Raw genomic sequence first — 25,397 nt, forward strand, 5'->3', positions numbered from 1 at the left:
TTACATGTACTTCTTGTGAGTAAAGTGTGTACCAGTAAATCCAACATAATTCAGGACAGAGGCTTGGTCCCTTCAGTCACAGACCAACAATAACATATATTCATATCTTAACACATTCATTTATTTAAATGTTTGTACAATGTTCTAAAGGATTATATGAAATCAAAATTGTAAATATTGTATACTTATAAACAATAATTATGTACATATAACACTATATAAAGGAGTTGATTTCAGAGTTGGAAAGAAAGGGTGATATGTACATAATGTATGTTGCCAACAGAAATTTTATAAAATGTTTGAAAGTTACCAGTACATGAAACTGAGGGACATTTGTTTAGATGGGTCTCTATTACATGTAGCCTGGTCTTTACGTAAATACTAATGTATATGTATAGACCCATCAAAATTATACAGAACGTTTGTTCAGACGGGTCTCTATTGCATGTAGTCTGGTCTTTACGTAAATACTAATGTATATGTATAGACCCATCAAAATTATACAGAACGTTTGTTCAGACGGGTCTCTATTGCATGTAGTCTGGTCTTTACGTAAATACTACATGTATATGTATAGACCCATCAAAATTATACAAAACGTTTGTTCAGACGGGTCTCTATTGCATGTAGTCTGGTCTTTACGTAAATACTAAATGTATATGTATAGACCCATCAAAATTATACAGAACGTTTGTTCAGACGGGTCTCTATTGCATGTAGTCTGGTCTTTACGTAAATACTAAATGTATATGTAGAGACCCATCAAAATTATACAGAACGTTTGTTCAGACGGGTCTCTATTGCATGTAGTCTGGTCTTTACGTAAATACTAAATGTATATGTAGAGACCCATCAAAATTATACAGAACGTTTGTTCAGACGGGTCTCTATTGCATGTAGTCTGGTCTTTACGTAAATACTACATGTATAGACCCATCAAAATTATACAAAACGTTTGTTCAGACGGGTCTCTATTGCATGTAGTCTGGTCTTTACGTAAATACTAAATGTATATGTATAGACCCATCAAAATTATACAGAACGTTTGTTCAGACGGGTCTCTATTGCATGTAGTCTGGTCTTTACGTAAATACTACATGTATATGTATAGACCCATCAAAATTATACAAAACGTTTGTTCAGACAGGTCTCTATTGCATGTAGTCTGGTCTTTACATAAATACTAAATGTATATGTATCAAAATTATACAAAACCATCATGATACAGAGTTTTATACAATTGTTCTAAGTGTATAAAGACACATTTTGCTGACATTTCATAAATTAAATTTCAGAGTTTTCAAATATGCATGATTTAAGAAGAAAAAAAATTAAGTTATATTACAAAAAGAACCTCATGGATTGCATCACAATTATTTGTTCGTTTTAACCCAGGTTTCGACTATGATTGTCTTCTTATTGAAGTTTTTCACACATACAAATGTACTACATACATGAAAATTTAAATTATAGTTTAGTAAGCTGAGATGTCAAAGCTAGTAAAAGAAGACGACCATTATATCATGGAGTCTCTGGCAAATATATCAATCTTATGAATAGTGTTCAGTCTATCCTTAACCCAACTACAGCAGGTACCTGCTCAGATGGGCGGGGCGAGAAAACACTGCATGCCGTATCAAGTGATCATGCTAGGATCTGAATTATACTGTTGAGAAAGTGGACTGGCATAGCAGGTTATGTATGCTATGCCGGTCCACTTCTCTAAAGAGAATAAGAAGGATTTGAACCAGCAACCCTCCATCTTCCAGCTAATCTTGTTTAAGAAATAAAAGGATCTATGCTATTTAAACAGCAACTGTAAGAAATTCTTTTATAGCACAGTTTGTACCAACTGCACCATACATGTAGTAATCACAAGAATAAAGTGAAATATATCAAAAGCATGCAAATACTTATATCATGTCAACTGTAAACTCAATCACCTGGAAGAGAAGGACATTCACAGAAAAAGAATACACAACAAAACTTGTGACAGTGTCAACACTTTCACAATTACATATAGCAGTACTAAATTTCTATGGGTTAACACACACACTACCCCCATCCAAAAAAACAATTCCGGCACACCCAAGTACATTTACATACACAAAAAACTACACCAGCACTTGATAATTTATACACAGATCTAAAATGTGTACATGTAAGTTATGCAAGAAACAGCATAGCACCAGTAATTTGTAGTCTAGTATCCAACACTAGTATATCAACATCAAAAATAAAACTGCAATCTGACATAACTGCTATAGGATATATCAAAATTTTTATACGAAATTACATTAGTAAGAGAGAACGGGAACCAAAAAAAGAAATATGTATACATCACATCTGACAGAATCTAGTTAAAAACCCATGATAATATTCAAAGAACGAATGCACAAACCAATTAAAATTTCATATTTGGTCATTTTTATGAAGTCACAACAAAACAGATTGATATGATTTAAATTACCCTGTATATACATGCATATATATAATTATTTTATTGGATTTACTAACAATTACAAACCTCATAGGTGCAACATTGCCACATGTGTTCAGTTTTCAAATTTAAATGACATTCTAAACCAGTGACAGATTTAGAACCCCCCCCCCCCCCCCCCCCCCCCCCCCCCCCCCCCCCCCCCACTTTTTTGTGACCCCATAAAAGTGTAACACCAGAAACAGTATATGATTTGACATTATACATACAAACAAGTGCATCAAGATATACAAATCAATTAATTGCTGTTAAGGATTTTATCATGTATAAAAGTATAGCTAGAATAACCCATAAAAGTACCTCAAAACCTTGCCGTCCATAGACACCCCCCCCCCCCCCCCCCCCCCCCACACCCCCAATTTTTAACAAATTCTGGATCTGCCATTGAAAACCAATTCAACTCTGTACACTGGTTCTAATTATCACAAAACAATTCTTTAATTATCCACAGTAACCTTCTTATGCATAACAAAAATATCACAACATATTTAACAAAGGACTATAAAATTCATTTTGGAATTTGTTTAACAACATTTTTTCCTTCTTTAACTCTCTCTTTTTACTTTGGTGTGATACAATGTAAATAGTATAAGAACCTGCAATGTATTTAGTACAAGGTGCTGCAATGTATAAAGTGATACAATGTGTTCATGAAAAATCACTGTATAAAAGTTATGGTAATTAACTGCAATTTGTTTTTCTACAAATACTAAATAATGTACATTTCAAGGATCATCTTCATTAATGCCTTGCATGTACAGACTTTTCTATAGCACTACTTTATCACTCTTAAGTTTACCAAAAACTCCTCGTGTTCTTTCACCCTGAGGACGATTCTACGCCTTGATGAAGTCCCACACAGCCTTGTTAGCTTCCTCACACCCATCCAGCTGTACCCAGTGACTGGCATCATCTACATACTTAATGGTGCAGTCTTTGATGTACTTCCTGCTTAGCTCCGGCAGCTTACGGTTCAAGGCTAAGTCTTTGACCCCCCAGACAATCAATGTTGGAACTTCAATTGGGTTGAAGACTTTCTTATCAATAGGACTTCTAAGGGCAGCTCTGTAGTAGTTTAATGGACCGTTGAAACCATTTCCTGGTAAAATGCAAACAATTGTATACATGTAGAAGGTAAAATCCCTCTATCTATTGCAGAAATGGCTGTTAGTATGAAGTCTCAGTCATGAATCAGTGTAAACTATATATTTCTGATGAAGTGAAATATTGTGTACCTCCAATATACAGTAAAACACGGTTATGCAAAACTTCAGGGTCAGAGAAAAACAGTTCACTCTAATTAATCTTCATTATAACTAAGCTTCATTATATATTAAAACATGGTTATGGCAAACCTTCAGGATCAGTGAAAAACACTTCGATCAGTGAAAAACACTTTAATCTAACAAAACTTCATTTTACAGTAAAATATGGATATGGCAAACCTTCAGGGACAGAGACAAACAGTTCGCTATAACCAAACTTCATTATCTCTAATAAAAATTTTCTTTATTTACCTATCATAAATTTTCTTTATTTACCTATCATATGGGAATGAATATCACTTCACAATAAGTGTAAATTCATTTTAAGTGTGTTCGTCATAATCATGTTTTACTGTACTACCAACATCTGAATGCTCTGAATTTAGCATTACAATGGAGGTGCCATCATATATTTAGGAAAGACCTAATTTCCACAGTGGCCAGTGAAAGCAGCTATAAAATTGGATTTAGTTAAGATACTAATTTCTTTCACTCACAAAATGCCTGCTACTTATTTCTGTTTTCATATAATTGCTAAGATGTTTTACACATATATGTGATGACTGAATGCTGAACAATCTAAACCATCAATCTATACAGATCAAAACTACTTTCACCTTCAATTTTAAAGGACAATATCACCCATTCTAAATCACGATTTTGTTCTATTTTACATGGTATATCATCATGTATCATACATGAAATAACTAAATGTGTTGGTTGACATTAGACTCAAACTTGATGCAATATCCATTTCTTAACATAATTATGTGACCTTGACCTTTGCCTTTTGAGTCTCTAAACAAGATGTTGTCCTTTTGGAATAGAGACTCTTCATGTAAAGTTTCATGTCCAAATTTTAAATTAGTATTTGTGACATCATCTGGAATCCACCATTGTCACAGGAAAACAACTGGGATATTCAGACTCCTCATGTGAAGTGTCAATACAGTTAATACTTGAGAATTCAGTTCTACTTCAAAATTCAGTGAATACTCGAGATGCCACAGGATACTGCAGATTAACAGGTAACAGACACAAGGAAAAACCTAATGTAATATCCCCAACTTCAACTAAAACTGAGTGCAACAAGTGCAGTGCTCATGCTGCATGATTTTTTTAGCATACAGAATATTACAAGATGTTCACCAAACGAGCATGGAATGCTAATGAGACCCTCTTTAAAAGTCACTTTTCTAGTTACAAATTTAAATCCAATTTAATACATATTTTGATAAATACAGTATATGATTTGCCGCTGTTCTTCTGCCGCTTGCATCAATATATTTCTTGAAAGTACTGATTTTAACTGACAGGCAAACTGATTTCATCACAGCATGATCCATCTATGACAGGTGCATAAAATTTCAAAAAAATAAAACTTTAACGATGACAAAGAACAGTGGTATGTGTGTACCTTTCTTGGAAAACGTGTACTTGTACGCCTCTATGTCCTCTTGAGTAGTGTTCTTTATCCTCTTCTTGTCAGCATCTCGGAACATCATATTCAACGTGCTACATCCGTCATGTTCTAACATGAATTCTGGCAAAAAGGGCATTTGGAAGAAAAACATGTACCTGAAATATCAAATATATTTTTAACGAGTGAAATTCCTATAGGCTTACCAGCAATATCAAACCTAGTCAACTTCTGTACACGAATTATTTTTTTTTTTTTTTTGCTCACCAGTGTTAAACACTCAAGTGAGACTTTGGTAGCCATGCCTGTCTGTTTGTAAGTCTGTGTGCAAGTCTGTTTTTAAGTCTGTAAGAAAGTATGTGGGTAAGTCTGTGGGTAAGTCCGTGTGTAAGTCTGTGGGTAAGTCTGTGGGTAAGTCTGTGTGTTAAGTCTGTAAGTCTGTGTGTTTAGTCTGTAAGTCTGTGGGTAAGTCTGTAAGTCTGTGTGTTTAGTCTGTGTGTAAGTCTGTGTGTAAGTCTGTGGGTAAGTCTGTGGGTAAGTCTGTAAGTCTGTGTGTAAGTCTGTGCGTAAGTCTGTTTGTAAGTCTGTGTGTTTAGTCTGTGCATAAGTCTGTGCGTAAGTCTGTGTGTAAGTCTGTGTGTTTAGTCTGTGTGTAAGTCTGTAAGTCTGTGGGTAAGTCTGTTTGTCTGTCTGTTTGTCTGGTAAAAACCGCTCATTTGTTTATGTTTTCAACAGCTGCATGCTAAGTCATAAAATTTACAAATATTTGTTCTCTTGTGGTCCAAAGCTTCCACCAAATGTTATTGGAAAGAGTGTGTGGCTCAAGTAAGCACTGTGGCACATAAGCCCCATAACTTTAATTAACACATTGCTAGGATTCCTGCAATTTTCAAGCAAGACTTTTGCCCCTTGGTCAAGGAACAAAATTTAAAGTTAGGGTACAAAGTATTATAATGTACAGTCAACCTCTGTAATCTCAAGCACGATGATGCTGAGAAAAAACTTGGGAGATATCTGAAGGTTTAAGAGACATTGAGCTTGAAATACATAAAGAAAATGTAGTTGAGACATCCATATATCCACGGTATTTGAGATATCGATGTTAGAGATACCAAAGTTTAACTGTACTTGTTCAGATCATTATATTTTTAAAAACTCCCCCCCCCACCCCCTCTATCTGGTGTTAAGTACCTAATCATTCACATTTGTGCACAGTTTATGAACTTTTACCTTGAATGGAAATGATGACTAAATAGAAAATTCTTTTAAATGTCATCTTGAGCACAGTTTGTAAAAATACAACTTTTTCCATCTTTCAGTGTCAATGTAGTAAACAACTCTAGATTAACACCATCTGCATGTATGCATGTATTCATTCTTAAAATAACATTCTTTCAAATGACATAGATTTTCAAAATCAGTAAAAAATACAGGCAAAATAAAATTATCAAAGCTTGCAACTGAAGGGCAGTTGCAAGCATATTTCATCTGATACCTCTTGCACATGCATTGAAATTTTACAAGAAAATTTAAAATGAATTTTCAGCTAAATATCAGAAAAATTCTTTTTTTGAATATTTGTGTCATCATTGCTATAGCATGTTAAATACAGAGTGATCCAAACTATCTGATACAATTTTCAAATAAAACTTCCAAATGGCATAATAAAATTCAATGAAACATATCCAATCTAAATCAATATATGCTTTTACATTTTATATGGTGCATGTCTCATGTACTTCACATATCTTTCAAACACCAATATTACTCCTTACCAAAATGTAAAGTTTGCTGCAAATTTGCTGCAAGTTTGCGGCAAACAAATCAGTGTGCCAGAGCTGTTTCCCCGAAGTGTGCAGCTAATGCCGCTAGTGGCACACAATGTGCCACTAGTGGCACAGTGTGCCAGAAGTGCACTACAACTTTTCCTAAATGAAACAGTGTTCCAGAAGTGCACCACAACTTTTTCTTTAGTATTCAGAATCACAACAGTGTGCCAGAAGTGCACCACAACTTTTTCTTTAGTATTCAGAATCAAAACAGTGTGCCAGAAGTCCAACACATTATTGCCTTGCAAGACAGTATAATTATTCTCTGGTTACCTTGGCATGCTAATGTCAGCAAAATGTATTTGCTGTTTTTGTTTTTATTTGAGAAATGATTTGATTGAGGTGCAGTGAATACTTCTTCTGCATATATATTTCTTTACACTAAAAGCAGTTATCTAGTTGTATTAGGGTTCTCTTGTTTTTGTACAAAATAGAAAATAAAAGTTCATATTAGTCATCAATATATATTAATTAATTCCCATATCATCAAGATATTTTGAAAAAAAAAAATGGTTTCCATCACTTTGACAGCTAATGCCCCTCTAAAGTAAGATGTATATGTAGCTCCTCAGATAATGCTGTTATCTATAAGACATGCTCTACATGATGCACCTTTTGTTCGAGCACAAGATTAAGTCTCTCCTTGAAGTTTGTGATGAAACATTTCTGCATTTGAATTTCAGTGTATAATACAAGTGAAATGAAAACCATGATTAATTGATTTAATTGCGTAATATTTCAATATTTATATTAGTTGTCAAATTCAGCATTCTGGTTTTGTAAAATTAGAGGTCCTTTCTATTTATTTTTACTTTTTTTTTTTATTGACACCAATCTTTATATAAAATCATTGTACATAAATCTTAGTGCCCCTTGACACTCCAGGTAAAAGATGACTGGGCCAACTAGCCAATAAAATACACAATTCATATGAGATTTCGATGTACAGAGTCCGCGAAATTTCAGCATAATGAAACTGTGCAATCTTGACAATCCATGAAAATTAGTCCCCACCTTGTGATATTTATGAAAACTGCAAGACCTACCATGACATGAGAAATTGCTTGAGACTGGTCTGCAGTTCTTTCACCATTACAGCACCATGTGGAGCATTCATCACAATCAGTTTCTCCACCATCTCTGGATATTTGTTGGCAAAGTAGAACACCACTGCACCGCCCCAATCATGCCCAACCAATATACAGTTTCTGTAGCCTATAACAATGGGATATTGTCATCACACAAACACATCATCAATAACAAGAGGCCTAGGCCTCATCGGTCACCTGAATACTAGTGAAAAAGTATCACTACTCCCACGAGCTATGAAATCTAGAAAAAAAAATCCTGTTCTGAATATCTAAGCTAAATTCTAATGTTCAGCAACAGTATAAAACAAGAGGTACTGTGAGCAATGCTCACTAAGAATACCCCCTGCTTACCCCAATCTCCCAAAGGGTGTTGGTAATAGGTATAAACTACCTCTTTTCTGAGTGTAAAAAACAAAAGCATGACAAACCAAACCATATTGCTATTTCGATGTCCAGTGCACGTGACCTTTGACTTTTTGACCCCAAAATCGATAGGGAACATCTTCATCCCATGGGTAGTCCATATGTATGATATGGTGACTGTAGGTGGAAAGGATAACGCTTTAGAGCCCGGAAACCATATTGCTACTTCAATGTCCAGTGCACGTGACCTTTGACTTTTTGACCCCAAAATCGATAGGGAACATCTTCATCCCATGGGTAGTCCATATGTATGATATGGTGACTGTAGGTGGAAAGGATAACGCTTTAGAGCCCGGAAACCATATTGCTACTTCAATGTCCAGTGCACTTGACCTTTGACCTTTTGACCCCAAAATCGATAGGGAACATCTTCATCCCATGGGTAGTCCATATCTATGATATTGTGACTGTAGGTGGAAAGGATAACGCTTTAGAGCCCGGAAACCATATTGCTACTTCGATGTCCAGTGCACTTGACCTTTGACCCCAAAATCATTAAGGAACATCTTCATCCCATGGGTAGTCCATATATATGATATGGTGACGGTAGGTGGAAAGGATAATGCTTTAGAGTCCGGAAACCATTGCGTCTACAGACGGACGGACGGACAACCCGATTCCAGTATACCCCCCCCCCCCCCCCCCCAACTTGTTGTGGGGGGTATAACAAGATGTGTACTTAAAACTTCACTGCCCTCGAAAAGGGCATACACTGATGAAAGGCTTTAAATAATAGGTGTATTAAGATTAAAACATCAAAAGATAAGACTAATTTGGACCCATCATAAAGTCATAACCCTAGGTTGTGAAATTCACCATTTAATTTTTTGTACAACCTTTTCTGCTATTCCTAAGTATGCATATAGATTTTATACAGTATCAGTAAACTTATACAAATACTATACACTAAGTTTGGCCCCACCCTGGGATCAGAACCCCTAGTCTGGGGATCATGAAATTTACAATTTTGGTAACAGACTACCTGCTCTATCCCTTTAGTTTCAATTTAGTATCAATAGCATTAAAGAAAATGTTATTTAAGTGTTTTACACATAAACACTATATACCAAGTTTGGCCCCACCCTGGGGTCAGAACTCCTACCCCAGGGATCATGAAATTTACAATTTTGGTAGAGGCCTTCCTGCTCTACATCACTATGCATTTAATTTTTCTTAACTGTGTGGTTCTAGAGAAGATTTTTATAAATTAGTCAATTTTGGGCAGTTCCCCCCCCCCCCCCCCCTAGGGCCCAAGGGGTGCACGAATCCTGAAATTTACCATTTATGTCCTCCTTGTTCAAAATATGTTTCATACCAAATTTGAAAAGAATTGGAATGATAGTTATCAAGAAGTTAAAAATGTCTATTGTTTACACATTTAATAACTAACCATTTTGGTTCCAACCCGATACCAAAACCCCTACCCCTGGGATCATCAAATTTACAATTTTGGTAAAGGACGACCTGTTCTTTCTAAATATCTATTTATTTTTAATTTAGTATCAACAGCACTAAAGAAGATGTTATTTAAGTGTTTTACTCATAAACACAATATACCCAAGTTTGGCCCAGTGCTGGGGTCAGAATCTCTACCCCAGGGATCATAAAATTTACAATTTTGGTAGAGGCCTTCCTGCTCTACATCACTATGCATTTAGTTTTTCTTACACATGTGCGGTTCAAGAGAAGAAGATTTTTGAAAATTGGTCAATTTTGGGCAGTTTTTGTCCTGCCCCTAGGGCCCCAGGAGTGCTGGAGTCCTGAAATTTACAATTTATGTCCCCCTTGTCCCAATGATGCTTCATACCAAATTTGAAAAGATTTGGAATGGTATTTATTAAGAAGAAGTTAAAAATGTTCAATTGTTAACGCACAACGGACAACGACAACCAATTGCAATAGGTCAACTCAGGTGACTTAAAAATTGTACACTATTGTGCTAGGTTTGTAAGGAACAGGACCCCTCACTGCTACATCACTAAGATTAAAATTTATGGCAGTTCACTTAAAATTGGTGTCTCTATATAGATAAGTAAAACAATTCAAACAGACATTTAATTAGGAAACAAACGATTTAAATAAATTAGGAAACAAACAACTTCATTCCTTCTGGCCAGTGCTTTTTACAAAAGGAAACTGAGCAAGATGTTTTCAACTTCTCAAGATTCCTTGCATTATTGTTCTCCAGTGTTCTGTCTATACCAATGTTTTCCAGTGTTTTATCTATATCATACATTATGAACCTATTGTGCTGTTAAGTTACCCTATGAATTTCACTTAAGCAGATACCTCTTTCAGAATTAATAATAAAGGCCTCACCTAGAGCTGGAATGAGCTGTTTGATATCCTGACTCAGTTTCTCTCTTGTGTAGTTATAAATGCCACTTGGCTTGTCCGAGTCTCCATAACCTCTTTGGTCAATAGCGACCACCCTACAATAACCAAAAGGCGTGTCATGGTGTGAAAAAACCTCAATCTTTTTTATATGAGAATATTCACACATATCGTAAACGTCTTGTGCTACATTTGATAGATCATCCTACCCGATCTACCCAATATAAAGAAAATTATATCTGTTAAATGACCTCAACATTTTTGGCTGTTCTCCTTGCCAATTATCTTTTTCTTGAAAGAGTACTAGACCCTTCAACAGAACAAATTTGGATACCCTCTACCCAAGGATGGATTTTTTCCCCAATATGGTTGAAAGAAGTATCGGTAGAAAAGGAGAAAAATTTAATATTTAATAGACATATATCGACAAACAGAGATGCGAGTTAAAATCGTTAAATCATGTAATATAAAACCGTCTATATCAAAGTTAAAACACCAGTGATTACGCATACCTGTATTCTTTAGAGAATTCTTTGAGCTGATGTCGCCATGAGTACCAGAACTCGGGGAATCCATGGACCAAAAGCATCAGGGGCTTGCCCTCCGTTCCTGCTGCCACATAATGAATCCTAACATCCTACAATTAAACAGTGTACACATAATGGAGCCTAACATCTCCTACAATTAATTAAACAGTGTACACATAATGGATCCTAACATCCTACAATTGTGTAGCATACTAGACATAATGAATTAATTAAACAAGTTTTTACATATTACATCCTGATGTTCTACAATCATATAACTTAAAAACATTGTGTTAGATTAAGAACAAGTAGTCTTAGGGTAATGCTAAACCAAACGAAATTGTATAAAGGGTCAAAACTTTGTAAAAAGTGTGGAGTTGCCATGACACTTTATCTATAATTAGATAATTGTCTCAAAGAATCTCAAAAGCAAAGTGAAATAAACTGCAAGACACAAGTTTTCTACAAATGGCCAACTCGCCCAACTATTAAAAAAATTAATTGTTTATTACAGTAAAAGGTCTTGTCATAAGGAATACTCATGTGAAATATCAAAGTTCTATCACTTACTGTTCAAAAGTTATTAGCAAGGTTAAAGTTTCAGACAGAATTACAGTATTACAGAATGACAGACAGGACAAAAACAATAAGCTCCCTGATCTTCAATCTCGGGGGCATAAAAACAAGACTTGTTGTGAGATTGTAAGAAAGTAACATTTAAAGTGGGATAGTAAGATAGAAGATGGATCATACACAGACTGACAGACATGGTGAATACCTGTAATACATATATACTGTGTTTATATATAACTTAAATTTATGCAACGACATTAAGTGTATAACGTTATGTAAGTTTATGCACTCTCCATATACTGTTCCTGTATTTATTATATCTTTATATCTACTGTACTGCCTGTATATATATATATTATATATGTGTGTGTATGTGAATCCAATGAGCCATATGGCTCATGGAAATAAAGAAACTGAAACTGATTCCTAAAACAAATAGGGTAACAACTATACATCAAGTTGGGTTTGTTTTTTGTTTTTTTTTGTAGAAACTAGATCATTGCATATGAGCATGTTCATGGATTTTATTCACTATTCATGAACTACTTTTATGAACTTGTCAAGAACCTTTTATGTACTGTTCATGAACAATGATGAACACTTCATGAAAGCTCTTAAAGTCATGAATATCATCTTATAGGAGTAGAATCACTAGGATGCAAGTGAATAGTGCCTGAAATGTCACAAAAAGTTGTGTATTATCGAGATATGTTGTGCATGACTTTAAATATAATATGAAGAATTTTCAGCATCTATAGCCCCATCCTGAATCCCTTACAAAGAGGTCACAAGTTTTACGATTTTGATAGAGCTGCCTCCATGCTCATTGTAATGCTGTACTTCGTCTGCTGCATGCTCAGGAGCAGAATGAGGTATTCTCTATATAAATGACACATTAAACTCCCACCTTTTAGGACCTGAACCCCTGGCCCGGGATCATGATTTACTTTTTCTTTTTTTTTTTTTTACAACTTTGGTGGAATCCTTATGCTCATCAAACTTATGCACTCAGTTTGTCTGCCACATGCCTAGGAGTGAAGATGATTTTAAGAGATTTCGTACATTTTCTCTATATGATCTCTTAAATATCCACTCTAAATGAGGAAGACGGGGGAGGATTTGTCATAGGAAAATTTAGACACTTGTTTGAATTGATCAGGTATTTCAACTTTAGGCTTTTGGTAAATTTTCATGGACTTTCTATAATCAACTTGAAATCTGGGGTCAAATTCACTATTTATCATTTTACTTACTTTCTCCCTTTTCTACAGCCTTTACATGTACTTTTATTAGAGGATTAAATCATGACTTTATATAGTGTAATACAACGCTTTATACATGATATATACATGTGCTGCACCGAGAATAGCTGATATGGATGGTTTAGTATGAATAAACAAGACTGTTTAAACATTTACATCAATTTAAATGTTTTTCAAGGGTTCCTGAAGCTGTCACTTAAAATTCCTGAATCAATTTCTCACAAACCCACTTCAATGACCTCTTTTCACATTAATTGTGCAATTTCACGTTCGTCAGAGTGGCGTGGCCCAAACACTCGGTAAATGGGTCATCCTGGTACTCAATTCCAAAAGTTTAGATTCACTACAATTTCTTACACACGTCAGTTTCTGCACTAACTAGAGTCCACTAGCTTCAGGGTTCAAGTTCAAAAGTTGTAAATGCAATCAGCAAATTATTTACAATTTATAGTACGCTCTAGAGGTATGAGAGTACAAACTGCACAGTTAACGCCTGTACTAACAGGTCACATGTATACGTACCAGTAGCCCAATATTTCAGTACCTTAGTAATTAGCACTTGTAATTGTTACAACTTCTTGTACACTTATTAGTCTGATTATTTATTTCTGTATAATTTGTGTCTCATGTGATTATATGTAAACAGGTTTAGTGAAATCAACTAAATAAATATCCCTTACACCATCCCTCTGTAAATTCATTTACATAATGTGTTTATGTTGCTTTTTTTTCTTCAATCTGGACAATATCACTTTTTTGTTTTTACCAAAGACTAAACAACCATATCTGTGTGTTTCAAACTTGGAAAATACTCAACATACAATGAGTAAACTGATTATCCTGTAAAATTCTGACATTACACAGGTTAATCAAAGCATATAAAGACCTTCTGTAAAGTTCACATTAATCATATCAAAATCAAAAACTCTGCAGAAGAACCTACAATGCAATGCAAATAAATCTTTTTTTATTTAGAACATTTAACAAGAGGCCAATAGACCTTAACAGTCACCCGAGTACCATGCATCACATTTTCCAAAGCTCGTGAATCATGTACATGAAATTTTGACAAAATCATTAACACATATACATTTCTAACATATCATTAGGTTATTTGCCATGGACCCAAAACTCCTACTCTGGGAATATCTGGTACAAAAGTCCATGTTGCTTATGCAATGATAGTAGAACCTGAACCAACCCTGGAGTCCTAAATTTCACAATTTTAGTAGACAACTAAACATACTCAATGCTCGTTATAATCAGGCAAACATTTTGCCTCCTTGATGTCCAGAAGTAAAGAAGAAGTTTATTTTCAAAAATATAATGCATTTTTCAATACATGGCCAACTTAGTCCCACCCTGGGGTCTGAACCCTAAACTCAGGGGTCATGAATCTATGAACAATGCTTACCTCCCTACCTGACGACTTTAAACAATAAAATCTTAAAACCTTTAGACCCTTCGCTGTTGCCCCAAACCACACCATGATATGGCTGAAAATAGAATACACAATAGGGGAACAAAGGACTCAGTGGTTATAGAAACTTAATCATTAACTGAGAGGTCCCAATACATTTCCAAGTGTCTGTGAAACAATGATGCCCCTGTAGGGCCAAACTCCAAAGTCAACACCATGTGGTCTTGTCACAGGGAATATACATGTGAAATATATAAGCCCTAGTACTAACCGTTCCAAAATTTAGACCAAGGTTTAAGTTTTTCAAAAGTAGGTCAAACTCCAGGGTCACAAGTTCAAGACCTAAAGAAAGATCTTGTCACTGGCGATATATGAAAGTTCCATCACCAAACATTCAAAAGTTATGAACAAGGTTAAAGTTTTTCAAACGAGGGTAAAGGTCACAAGGTCAAAAGTGTTGATACCAAAAGGAAGGACTTGTCACAAAGAATACACAAGTAAAATATGAAAGCCCTATCACCATCAATTCAGAAGGTATGCCCAAGGTTTAAGTTTTTGCTGACAATCGGACCAAACACTATATACCCTAATCTCCAATTATGGGGCATAAATATGCAGTGATTCAATTCAACCTTTATCTAAAATGATGAAGAATAATGTAACAGGTAACATTCTAAGCTGACTGAAGACATTTACCCTAATGGGTTACAAAAACTTACTTCAATTATGATAATTTCCACAACAAAATAAATATCCCCAAGTCAAGTTGCAGAGAGAGAGGAGTGAAATAGTCACATTGACACTAAAACAACTTATTGTTCAGAATAACTATGGACACATGTGTATGAAAAGAATAAAATTCAGCTGAAATAAAGCAACATGAAACTTAATTGAATTTGAATTCACAGACCATTTATTGGCAACAATATGAGAAGTTGCACAACACAACCTTTCATCCTGAAGATATTGGCATCTGTTTTCTCAGCAAAGATCTCTGTGCTGAAGGATTTAAAGCTTCCAGCATTCACTGATTCACCATTACCATATATCTCTCAAAAAAAAACATTCTGTTTTTCTTGATACAATCTTTTCTTAAAATGTTACAGACATTTAATTATGTTGATTTGAATTCACTTATATGCATCACAAGAGACCCATGGGTCACATATCTTACTTTGAAGACATAGCTTATCTGAACAGTTGAATTTTCCAATGTAAACTATCAAATTTTTATCTTAATTAAGGACTTACATCTAAAAACCTGGTTCATGATGTGAACAAAACTGAATTTATACAGTACTACAAGAGAAAGATTGCATATCAATTTGTCATGTGTCTTGTGGTTCTAGGGAATAACTAACAGAATTTTCCCTATATTAATCATATAATTATAACTAACCCTTCTTAGAGTTTCAACCTTGCTTTAGTGGCCCTGTGAACTTAATCTCCAATAATTAGGATGCAAGCATCTTGTAGTTTTGCTGTTCAGGAGAAGATGATTTTGTAAAGTTTTCCTCTATCAAATTTTTGAAATCAGTTTTAATTTTTATATAGTATACAACAAAGTGGTCATCAAATATTAATTTTTCTTATAAAGTTTGTTCTCGAGAATATTGCTTTAAAAACAGTATTTCTTAATCAACTTCCCAAAGATGGATGGAAGCATAACCTTCTTTCAAGCATCCTTCACCTAAGAATATTATTTATCAAGTTTAATATAATTTGGTCCACTGACTCTTACGATGAAGAAGATGAAATGCAAGATGATTATATATAAACATACAGACACCGGAGAAAACTTAGCAGAGAAATGAGAGAAGCTCACTTGAGCATCTGGCTTGATTCTCTCTCTCTCACTAACTCCTGAGTCTTATGAAGAGGTGAAAAAACGGGAGGGGAGAATCCAGACTGCCCTGTCTCACTTTGTGTAAAAATACACGTCTTCTTACAGAGCAACCACATCTGTTCCATTGTCATAACATATTTTTTAGTTTTAGTTTAACTTCAATACTATAGTTTGTTTACAGACTTTTTTTTTATCATTATGTCAAGCACCTGTGATCTGTTCCAATTTCACAGTCTCAAACAAGTAAGAATAAATCATTTTTCTTTCCATGATATACCAGTGTATGAAACATTTCAGTAAGAAGAATCCCATGATATTGTGTTACAAAAGTATATCTAGACTACTTTTTTACAGTGTGCAAGTGTGACTTTTAAAGACAAATCTGTATTATTTTGACAGATTCTTTGTAATATATACAGTAGTCACATATAGCACCTAACTAGCAAATCACAGTCATATATACATACATAAATTTACACCAAGGATAACCCATGAGATCAAAAGCTTATTTCCAATGGGGTCCTTTGATGCATGGATGATGGTGGTAGGGGGTCATTATGTGGGAGGAAATCAGAGTAACCAGAGGAAACTCGCATGTCCGAGCGGATGACTACCATACCTTCTCACATATATTCACTGTCGATCACGGGCGGGTCACAGCGGTGAGAAGCGAGAGCGCTACCTCTACCCAGACACCCTATCCAGCCATTTTCCTCCTCTGCTACTATATATTCTCTTTAGACAGAGAAGCGGACAGACATACATGTAGCCTACATTTAGGCTGCCTGTCCTGTAAATTCTCTACAGAGAATACTGCTACTGCAGAGTACAGTATTTAAACAGTGATAAAAAGAGTTCACTATATATTTCAATTTTGTAGAAACATGTGGATGATAAAGTAGTTACCTCACTTACCTGTGTGTACATGCACTCTATCTATAGATCTAATCGTACCGCAAGTCAAAATATATGACGATGTACATAGTACGATTTCATTATATATATTTTTTTATTTGTGTTTCTACAAAAATGCTGTGGCCTTAGTGGTTGCATATTTGAATAAAATTTCACATGAATTTTCTTTTCAACTGTTCAAAATGAAACGTGCGAAATAAAGTTAGTAACTTAAGTAGACCTCTTTCCCCCCATAGAGAATAAAAATACACACAAGTTCACAAGACTATATATAATTCAAATACACCGAGACGATATAACTCGCCGACTCTAATTTACTTTAGTGAACAGGTAAATAAACTGAAGAAGGTAGGGCCTACCTCTAAATGAATGTAGCCATGAGTGCCAAGGTCCGGGTTGTTTAAGCACTCTGGGGGTTTGTCGGATTTCGACTTCTTGAAAAATCCACCGAAGAGCCATTTTGGACGGAATAAGAAAGATAGAAGTACCAGACTTGAATAAAAACAAGACAAAATCGCGATAAACACCAACCTCACTGCCTGTGCGAGAGACATGGCTGTGTGTAAATAAACTGTAATGTGAAGAACCAAACGTGACTAATCCCGGATTCCACGCTTCAATCGTGGGGGCGGACAAGGTTATCAGGGAGGATTCCACGCTTCAATCGTGGGGGCGGACAGGGTTATTAGGGAGGGGGGAAGATTCCACGCTATAATCGTGGGGGCGGACAGGGTTATTAGGGAGGGGGAAGATTCCACGCTAAAATCGTGGGGGCGGACAGGGTTATTAGGGAGGGGGAAGATTCCACGCTATAATCGTGGGGACGGACAGGGTTATTGAGGAGGATTCCACACTATGGATGAGGACAGATTTAAATTAGGCCTAGGGACACCGGTCAATATTTATTGGGACCGGTCAATATTTATTGGGACCGGTGCAAAATGCACACATTTATTTTGACATGCATACTGATAGGACTCCAACTTTTTTATTTTCAACACTGATAGGAAAGCTAAATTTATTTTTTTTATCAAAAAACAAAAAATATTATAAAGTATATCAAACTTTTAATTCAACTATCTTATAAACAATAATTAATACTGAATTGTATGCATGCTTCATTTCATAATTAGAGACAATTTGCAATAAAATACTGGACCTTTAAAAATTTAATATCAAAACATGTACATGTAATTAAAAATCACAAAAGAAATATCCAGCTGTGAATAAATGCTGTCTGACTTGTTCATTCCGATTGTTAGGCCACTCTTGGCACACCAATTTTGACTACGGATAACAGATCGGTAAAGTTGGCTACTAGTAACCAGCTACTAGTAACTGGCTACTTAAAAAGAGAAAAGTTGGCTACTAGTAGCCAGATACTTGAACCAGGAAAAGTTAGCTACTAGTAGCCAGTTACTAGTAGCCAGCTACTAAAAGTAAGAAAAGTTAGCTACTCGTAGCCAGCTACTACAAAATATAAAAGTTATAATTACTGATAGCTCGCTACCAGATAAAGGTTAATGAGTTTGAAAATTATTATCTATCAGATTTATTTCTAAAGAGGACGAGGAGTAGTATGATATTTCATGCTCAATTATCCCCAGTTACATAACGTTGCAATGCAAAATACAAAATACGAATAAACTTTTTCAACTGAGTGTTTACTTTAAAAGTGATACGGATTGAATTCAGACCTTCGATCATTTGATATACCATCCATTTTGAGATATCTGCTACTTTTACAATTTGATTCGAGTTACCCTGAAATTTCAACATAAGTGTGAATACCGTAAGAAACTTTATGTTTGTATGAGATATCTGACGAATTTACGACTATACATATGGCAAGAAGTGATAGATGGTGTTTTGGTACGCCACGAAATATTCAGATATCGCTCTTTAGGAAATCAGTTACTTATACATTTTGATTATCGGTACAATGAAATTTCAAGATCCGTGTGAATACCATAAGGAACTCCGTGTTTATATCATATATTTAACTAACTTACAACGATACGTATGGCGAGTAGTGATATTGGGTATCGTGATATGTCATCAATTTTCAGATATTACGCTTAAGGAAGTCAGCTACATATACCTTTAGATGGCAGGTAAACTCAAATTTCAAGTTTTTCGCAAATATCTTAAGGACCTCTGAGTTTGTATTGGATATCTGACTAATTTACAATTATCAAAGTGAAGAAGAGTGATATTAGGTATCTTGACATGCCATAAATTTCCAGTTATCACGTTTAAGGAAGTCAGCTACTTATACCTTTTGATTCCAGGTAACCTGAAATTTCAAGTTTTCTACCAATATTTTAAGGAACTGCTTGTTTGTATTAGATATCTGACTAATTTACAATTATCAAAGTGGAAAAGAGTGATATTAGGTATCTTGATATGCCATAAGTTTCAGATATCACGCTTAAGGAAGTCAGCTACTTATACCCTTTGATTCTTGGTAAGCTGAAATTTCAAGTTTTTCATAAATATCTCAAGGAACTCTGTGTTTGTACTAAATATCTGACTAATTTACAATTATCAAAGTGAAGAAGAGAGATATTAGATATCTTGACATGCCATAAATTTCCAGATATAACGTTTAAGGAAGTCAGCTACTTATACCTTTTGATTCCAGGTAACCTGAAATTTCAAGTTTTTCATAAATATCTTAAAGAACTCCGTATTTGTATTAGATATCTGACTAATTTACAACTATCTACGTGAAGAAGTATGATATTAGGTATCTTGAAATGCCATCAATTTTGAGATATCACGCTTAAGGAAGTCAGCTGCTTATACCTTTTGATTGCAGGTAACCTGAAATTTCAAGTTTTCTACCAATATTTTAAGGAACTCTGAGTTTGTATTAGATATCTGACTAATTTACAATTATCACAGTGAAGAAGAGTGATATTAGGTATCTTGAAATGCCATCAATTTCCAGATATCACGCTTAAGGAAGTCAGCTACTTATACCTTTGGATTCCTGGTAACCTGAAATTTCAAGTTTTTCATAAATATCTTATAGAACTCCGTATTTATTAGATATCTGACTAATTTACAACTACCCATGTGAAAAGGTGTGATATTAGGCATCTTGATATGACAACAATTTTCGGATATCATACTTAACAAAGTCAGCTACTTATACCTTTTGATTGCAGGTAACCTGAAATTTCAAGTTTTTCATAAATATCTGAAAGAACTCTGTGTTTGTATTAGATATCTGACTAATTTACAACTATCCATGTGAAGTGGAATGGTATTAGGTATGTTGATATGCCATAAATTTTTAAATATCACCATTAAGGAAGTTAGCTACTTATACCTTTGGATTCCTGGTAACCTGAAATTTCAAGATTTTCATAAATATCTTAAAGAACTCCTTGTTTGTATTAGATATCTGACTAATTTACAACTATCCATGTGAAGTAGAGTGGTAGTAGGTATCTTGATATGCCATCAATTTTCCGATATCACCCTTAAGGAAGTCAGCTACTTATACCTTTAGATTCCGGGTAACCTTTAATTTCAAGTTTTTCATAAATATCTTAAAGTACTCCTTGTTTGTATTAGATATATGACTAATTTACAACTATCCATGTGAAGTAGAGTGGTATTAGGTATCTTGATATGCCATCAATTTTGAGATATCACGCTTAAGGAAGTCAGCTACTTATACCTTTTGATTGCAGGTAACCTGAAAATTAAAGTTTTTAGAAAATATTTTAAGAAGCTCCGTGTTTGTTTTAGATATCTGATTAATTTACCAATTCACACATGACAAGATGTGATATTAGGTATTTTGATTTGCCATCAATTTTCAGATATCACGTTTAAGGAAGTCAGCTACTTATACCATTTGATTCTAGGTAGCCTGAAATTTGAAGTTTTCCTTACATATCTTAAGGAACTTTGCGTTTGTATTAGAATATCATAATTTACCATCTCACATATGACAGTGAGTGATATTAAGTATCTTATTATGCCATCAATTTTCAGATATCACGCTTAAGGAAGTTAGCTACTTAGACCTTTTGATTCATGGTTACCTGAAATTTCAAAAGTTTTGTAGATATCTTTTAAAGAACTGTGTGTTTGTATTAGATATTAGACTAATTATTTACTATCCACCTGAAGAGGAGTGATATTAGGTCTCTTAATATGCCATCAATTTTCAAATACATATGTTAGATATCTGACTTTATCTTTGCCGATATTACTGGGCTTTATATGACGTGTCTTGATATGCATTCAATTTTCAGATATCACGTTCGACGAAGTCAGCTACTTAGACCTTTTGATTCCAGACATCCTGAAATTTAAAGTGTTTTGCATATAGTTTAAGGAACTCTGTGTTTCTGTTAGATATCTGACTAGTAAACTACTATCCACGTGAAGAGGTATGATAATAGGTATCAAGATACATAATATCACTCTTCTTCACGTGGAGGGTTGTAAGTTAGTCAGATATCTAATACAAACAAGGAGTTCCTCAAGATATTTACGGAAAACTTCAAATTTCAGGTTAATTAGAATCAAAAAGTATCAGTAACTGACTTCCTTAAGGGCGATATCTGAAAATTAATTGTATATCAAGATACCTAATATTACTCCTCTTCATGTGGATAGTTGTAAGTTAGTCAGATATTTAATACAAAAGCAGAGTTACTTAAGATATTTATGAAAAACTTGAAATTTTAAGCTTCTTGGAATCAAAAGGTATAAGTAGCTGACTTCCTTAAGCGTGATATCTGAAAATTGGTGGCATATTAAGATATTTAATATAACTCCTTGTGGTATGTAAGATGGTAAATTAATGAGATTTATAATACAAAGACAGAGTTCCTTAAGATATTTGCGAAAAGCCTGAAATTTTAGGCTACATGGAATCAAAAGGTATAAGTAGCTGACATCCTTATGGTTGATATTTGAAAATTGATGGCATATAAATATACCTAATATTCCTCTTCACTTGGATATTTGTAAATTAGTCAGATATCTAATACAAACACAGAGTTCCTTCAGATATTTATGAAAAACGTGAAATTTCAGGTTACTTGAAATCAAAAGGTATAAGTAGCTGACTTCCTTAAACGTGATATCTGAAAATTGATGACATATCAAGATACCTAATATCACTCCACTTCACACGGATAGTTGTAAATTAGTCAGATATTTAATACAAACAAGGAGATCCTTAAGATATTTTTGAAAAATTTGAAATTTCAAGTTGTCAGGAATCAAATGCTTTAAGTAGCTGACTTCCTTACTAGTGATATCTGAAAATTGATGGCATATTAAGATACTTAATATCACTCCTTGTCATATGTGAGATGGTAAACGAATGAAATATTTAGTACAAACGCAGAGTTCTTTAAGATATGTACGGAAAACGTGAAATTTTAGATTACTAGGAATGAAAAGGTATAAGTAGCTGACTTTATTAAGGGCGATATCTGAAAATTGATGGCATATCAATATGCCTAATAGCACATTTTGTCATATGTGGATGAAGAAATTAATCAGATATCTAAAACAAACACGGAATTCCTTAAAATATTTGATAAAACTTGAAATTTCAGTTTACCTGCAATCAAAAGGTAAAAGTAGTTAACTTCCTTAAACACGATATCTTAAAATTGATGGTATATCGAGACACCTATTATCAGTCTTCGTCACGTGCATAATTGTATATTAGTCAGATATCTAGTACAAACACAGAGTTTCTTGAAATATTTATGAAGAACTTGAAATTTCAGGTTACCTGCAATCAAAAGGTATAAGTAGCTGACTTCGTTAAGTTTGATATCCGAAAATTGTTGGCATTTCACGATACCTAATATCACTACTCTTCACGTGGGTAGTTGTAAACTAGTCAGCTATCTAATACAAACACGAAATTCTTTCAGATATTTATGAAAAACTTGAAATTTCAGGATACCAGGAATCCAAAGGTATAAGTAGCTGACTTCCTTAAGCGTGATATCTGGAAATTTATGGCATGTCAAGATATCTAATATCACTCTTCTTCACTGTGATAATTGTAAATTAGTCAGATATCTAATACAAACTCAGAGTTCCTTAAAATATTGGTAGAAAACTTGAAATTTCAGGTTACCTGCAATCAAAAGGTATAAGCAGCTGACTTCCTTAAGCGTGATATCTGGACAATTATGGCATGTCAAGATACCTTATATCACTCTTCTTCACTTTGATAATTGTAAATTAGTCAGATATCTAATACAAACTTAGAGGTCCTTAAGATATTTGCGAAAAACTTGAAATTTCAGTTTACCTGCCATCAAAAGGTATATGTACCTGACTTCCTTAAGTGTGATATCTGAAAATTGATGACATATCACGATACCCAATATCACTACTCGCCATACGTATCGTTTTAAATAAGTTAAATATATGATATAAACACGGAGTTCCTTAAGGTATTCATACTGATCTTGAAATTTCATATTACCGATAATCAAAATGTATAAGTAACTGATTTCCTAAAGAGCGATATCTGAAAATTCGTGGCGTACCAAAACACCATCTATCACTTCTTGCCATATGTATAGTCGTAAATTCGTCAGATATCTATACAAACATAAAGTTTCTTACGGTATTCACACTTATGTTGAAATTTCAGGGTAACTCGAATCAAATTGTAAAAGTAGCCGATATCTCAAAATGGATGGTGTATCAAATGATTGAAGGCCTGAATTCAATCCGTATAACTTTTAAAGTAAACACTCAGTTGAAAAAGTTTATTCGTATTTTGCATTGCAACGTTATGTAATTGGGGATAATTGAGCACGAAATTTCATAGGACTCCTCGTCCTCTTTAGAAATAAATCTGATAGATAATAATTTTCAAACTCATTAACCTTTATCTGGTAGCGAGCTATCAGTAATTATAACTTTTATATTTTGTAGTAGCTGGCTACGAGTAGCTAACTTTTCTTACTTTTAGTAGACGGTTACTAGTAACTGGCTGCTAGTAGCTAACTTTTCCTGGTTCAAGTAGCTGGCTACTAGTAGCTGGTTACTAGTAGCCAACTTCACCGATCTTTGAAAACCTCTCATCGTGGTTATCAAATGCATGAGGTTGTAAAATCCTAAAGCTTACGATTCGGTCTGTATCATGCCCACAAGGTCCGGGTAGACAAACGGACGACGGGCATATACAAAGTAAACTCTGGTTACACCTACTGAAAAGAAAATAAGAACATATCCGTAAACCAATTTTTTTTTTTTTTTTTAAAAAAGGCTGCAGTGGGTTATATCACCAAAATATGTTAGCAACAAAAAGAGAATAGGCACTCGTCTTTATACATTTGAATAGCGATATATAGAATGTTTACACCAAAAATCTAGTCACCGTTTGCATGGAATACATACATGTATTTCTAATAAGGCCAAAATAAAATGTATGTGTGTTTCTGGTTTACCCTTTTGCTGCCGACCCCAAATCCTGAATTTGGATTTTTATTTTTTATTTTTTTATTTTTTTTTTTTTTTTTTTTTTTTTGTATTCGAGATTTTCCGATTTACATTTGAAGTACTATTAATTGATCTTCATAATGTGCAATGTATATAGACCTGATTTGAAAGCGTATCAAAATCCAAGATTTCAAATAAAATGTTTTAATGCAACAAAATGTTTTACTTACATGCCCTACCTAAATATTTTGGGAGTGAAATAGGAAACACAATTCATTTTGGCTTAAAGAGTGGGGAGATTGTGTGGAAGTTCCCCATTGCAATAGAGGAACTCAAATTAATCACAATAGTGCACTCACTGTTTCTGGAGAGTCGGATTTTACTCTTTAGACAAGAGACCCAAAGGCCTTTATAGGCCTAATCAACCTTTGAGGCATCATAGGAATTATCGTACTACGGTGACTGGTTTAGGACAGGTGGAAGAATTCTTTTTAAAAATTCGTCTCCATGAAATAAAGTTCGTTCCCATGTCACAATTTGTGA

General features: G+C 34.4%; 1 protein-coding gene across 1 annotated transcript; it reads right to left on the reverse strand.

The window, feature by feature from the left end:
• Positions 1 to 99: 99 nt before the first annotated feature.
• LOC125651699 (epoxide hydrolase 4-like) lies at positions 100 to 18,118 on the reverse strand. Its single transcript, XM_056166638.1, has 6 exons — positions 17,765 to 18,118; positions 11,375 to 11,499; positions 10,848 to 10,960; positions 8,061 to 8,229; positions 5,183 to 5,343; positions 100 to 3,599 (listed from the first exon to the last, which is right to left on the reverse strand). The coding sequence occupies exons 1-6, from the start codon at positions 17,957 to 17,959 to the stop codon at positions 3,337 to 3,339; spliced, it is 1,026 nt and encodes a 341-aa protein (XP_056022613.1). The 5' UTR covers positions 17,960 to 18,118; the 3' UTR covers positions 100 to 3,336.
• Positions 18,119 to 25,397: the final 7,279 nt, after the last annotated feature.

The sequence above is a fragment of the Ostrea edulis genome, chromosome 5 (genome assembly GCF_947568905.1).
Source record: "Ostrea edulis chromosome 5, xbOstEdul1.1, whole genome shotgun sequence".
NCBI classification, from domain to species: Eukaryota; Metazoa; Mollusca; class Bivalvia; order Ostreida; family Ostreidae; genus Ostrea; species Ostrea edulis.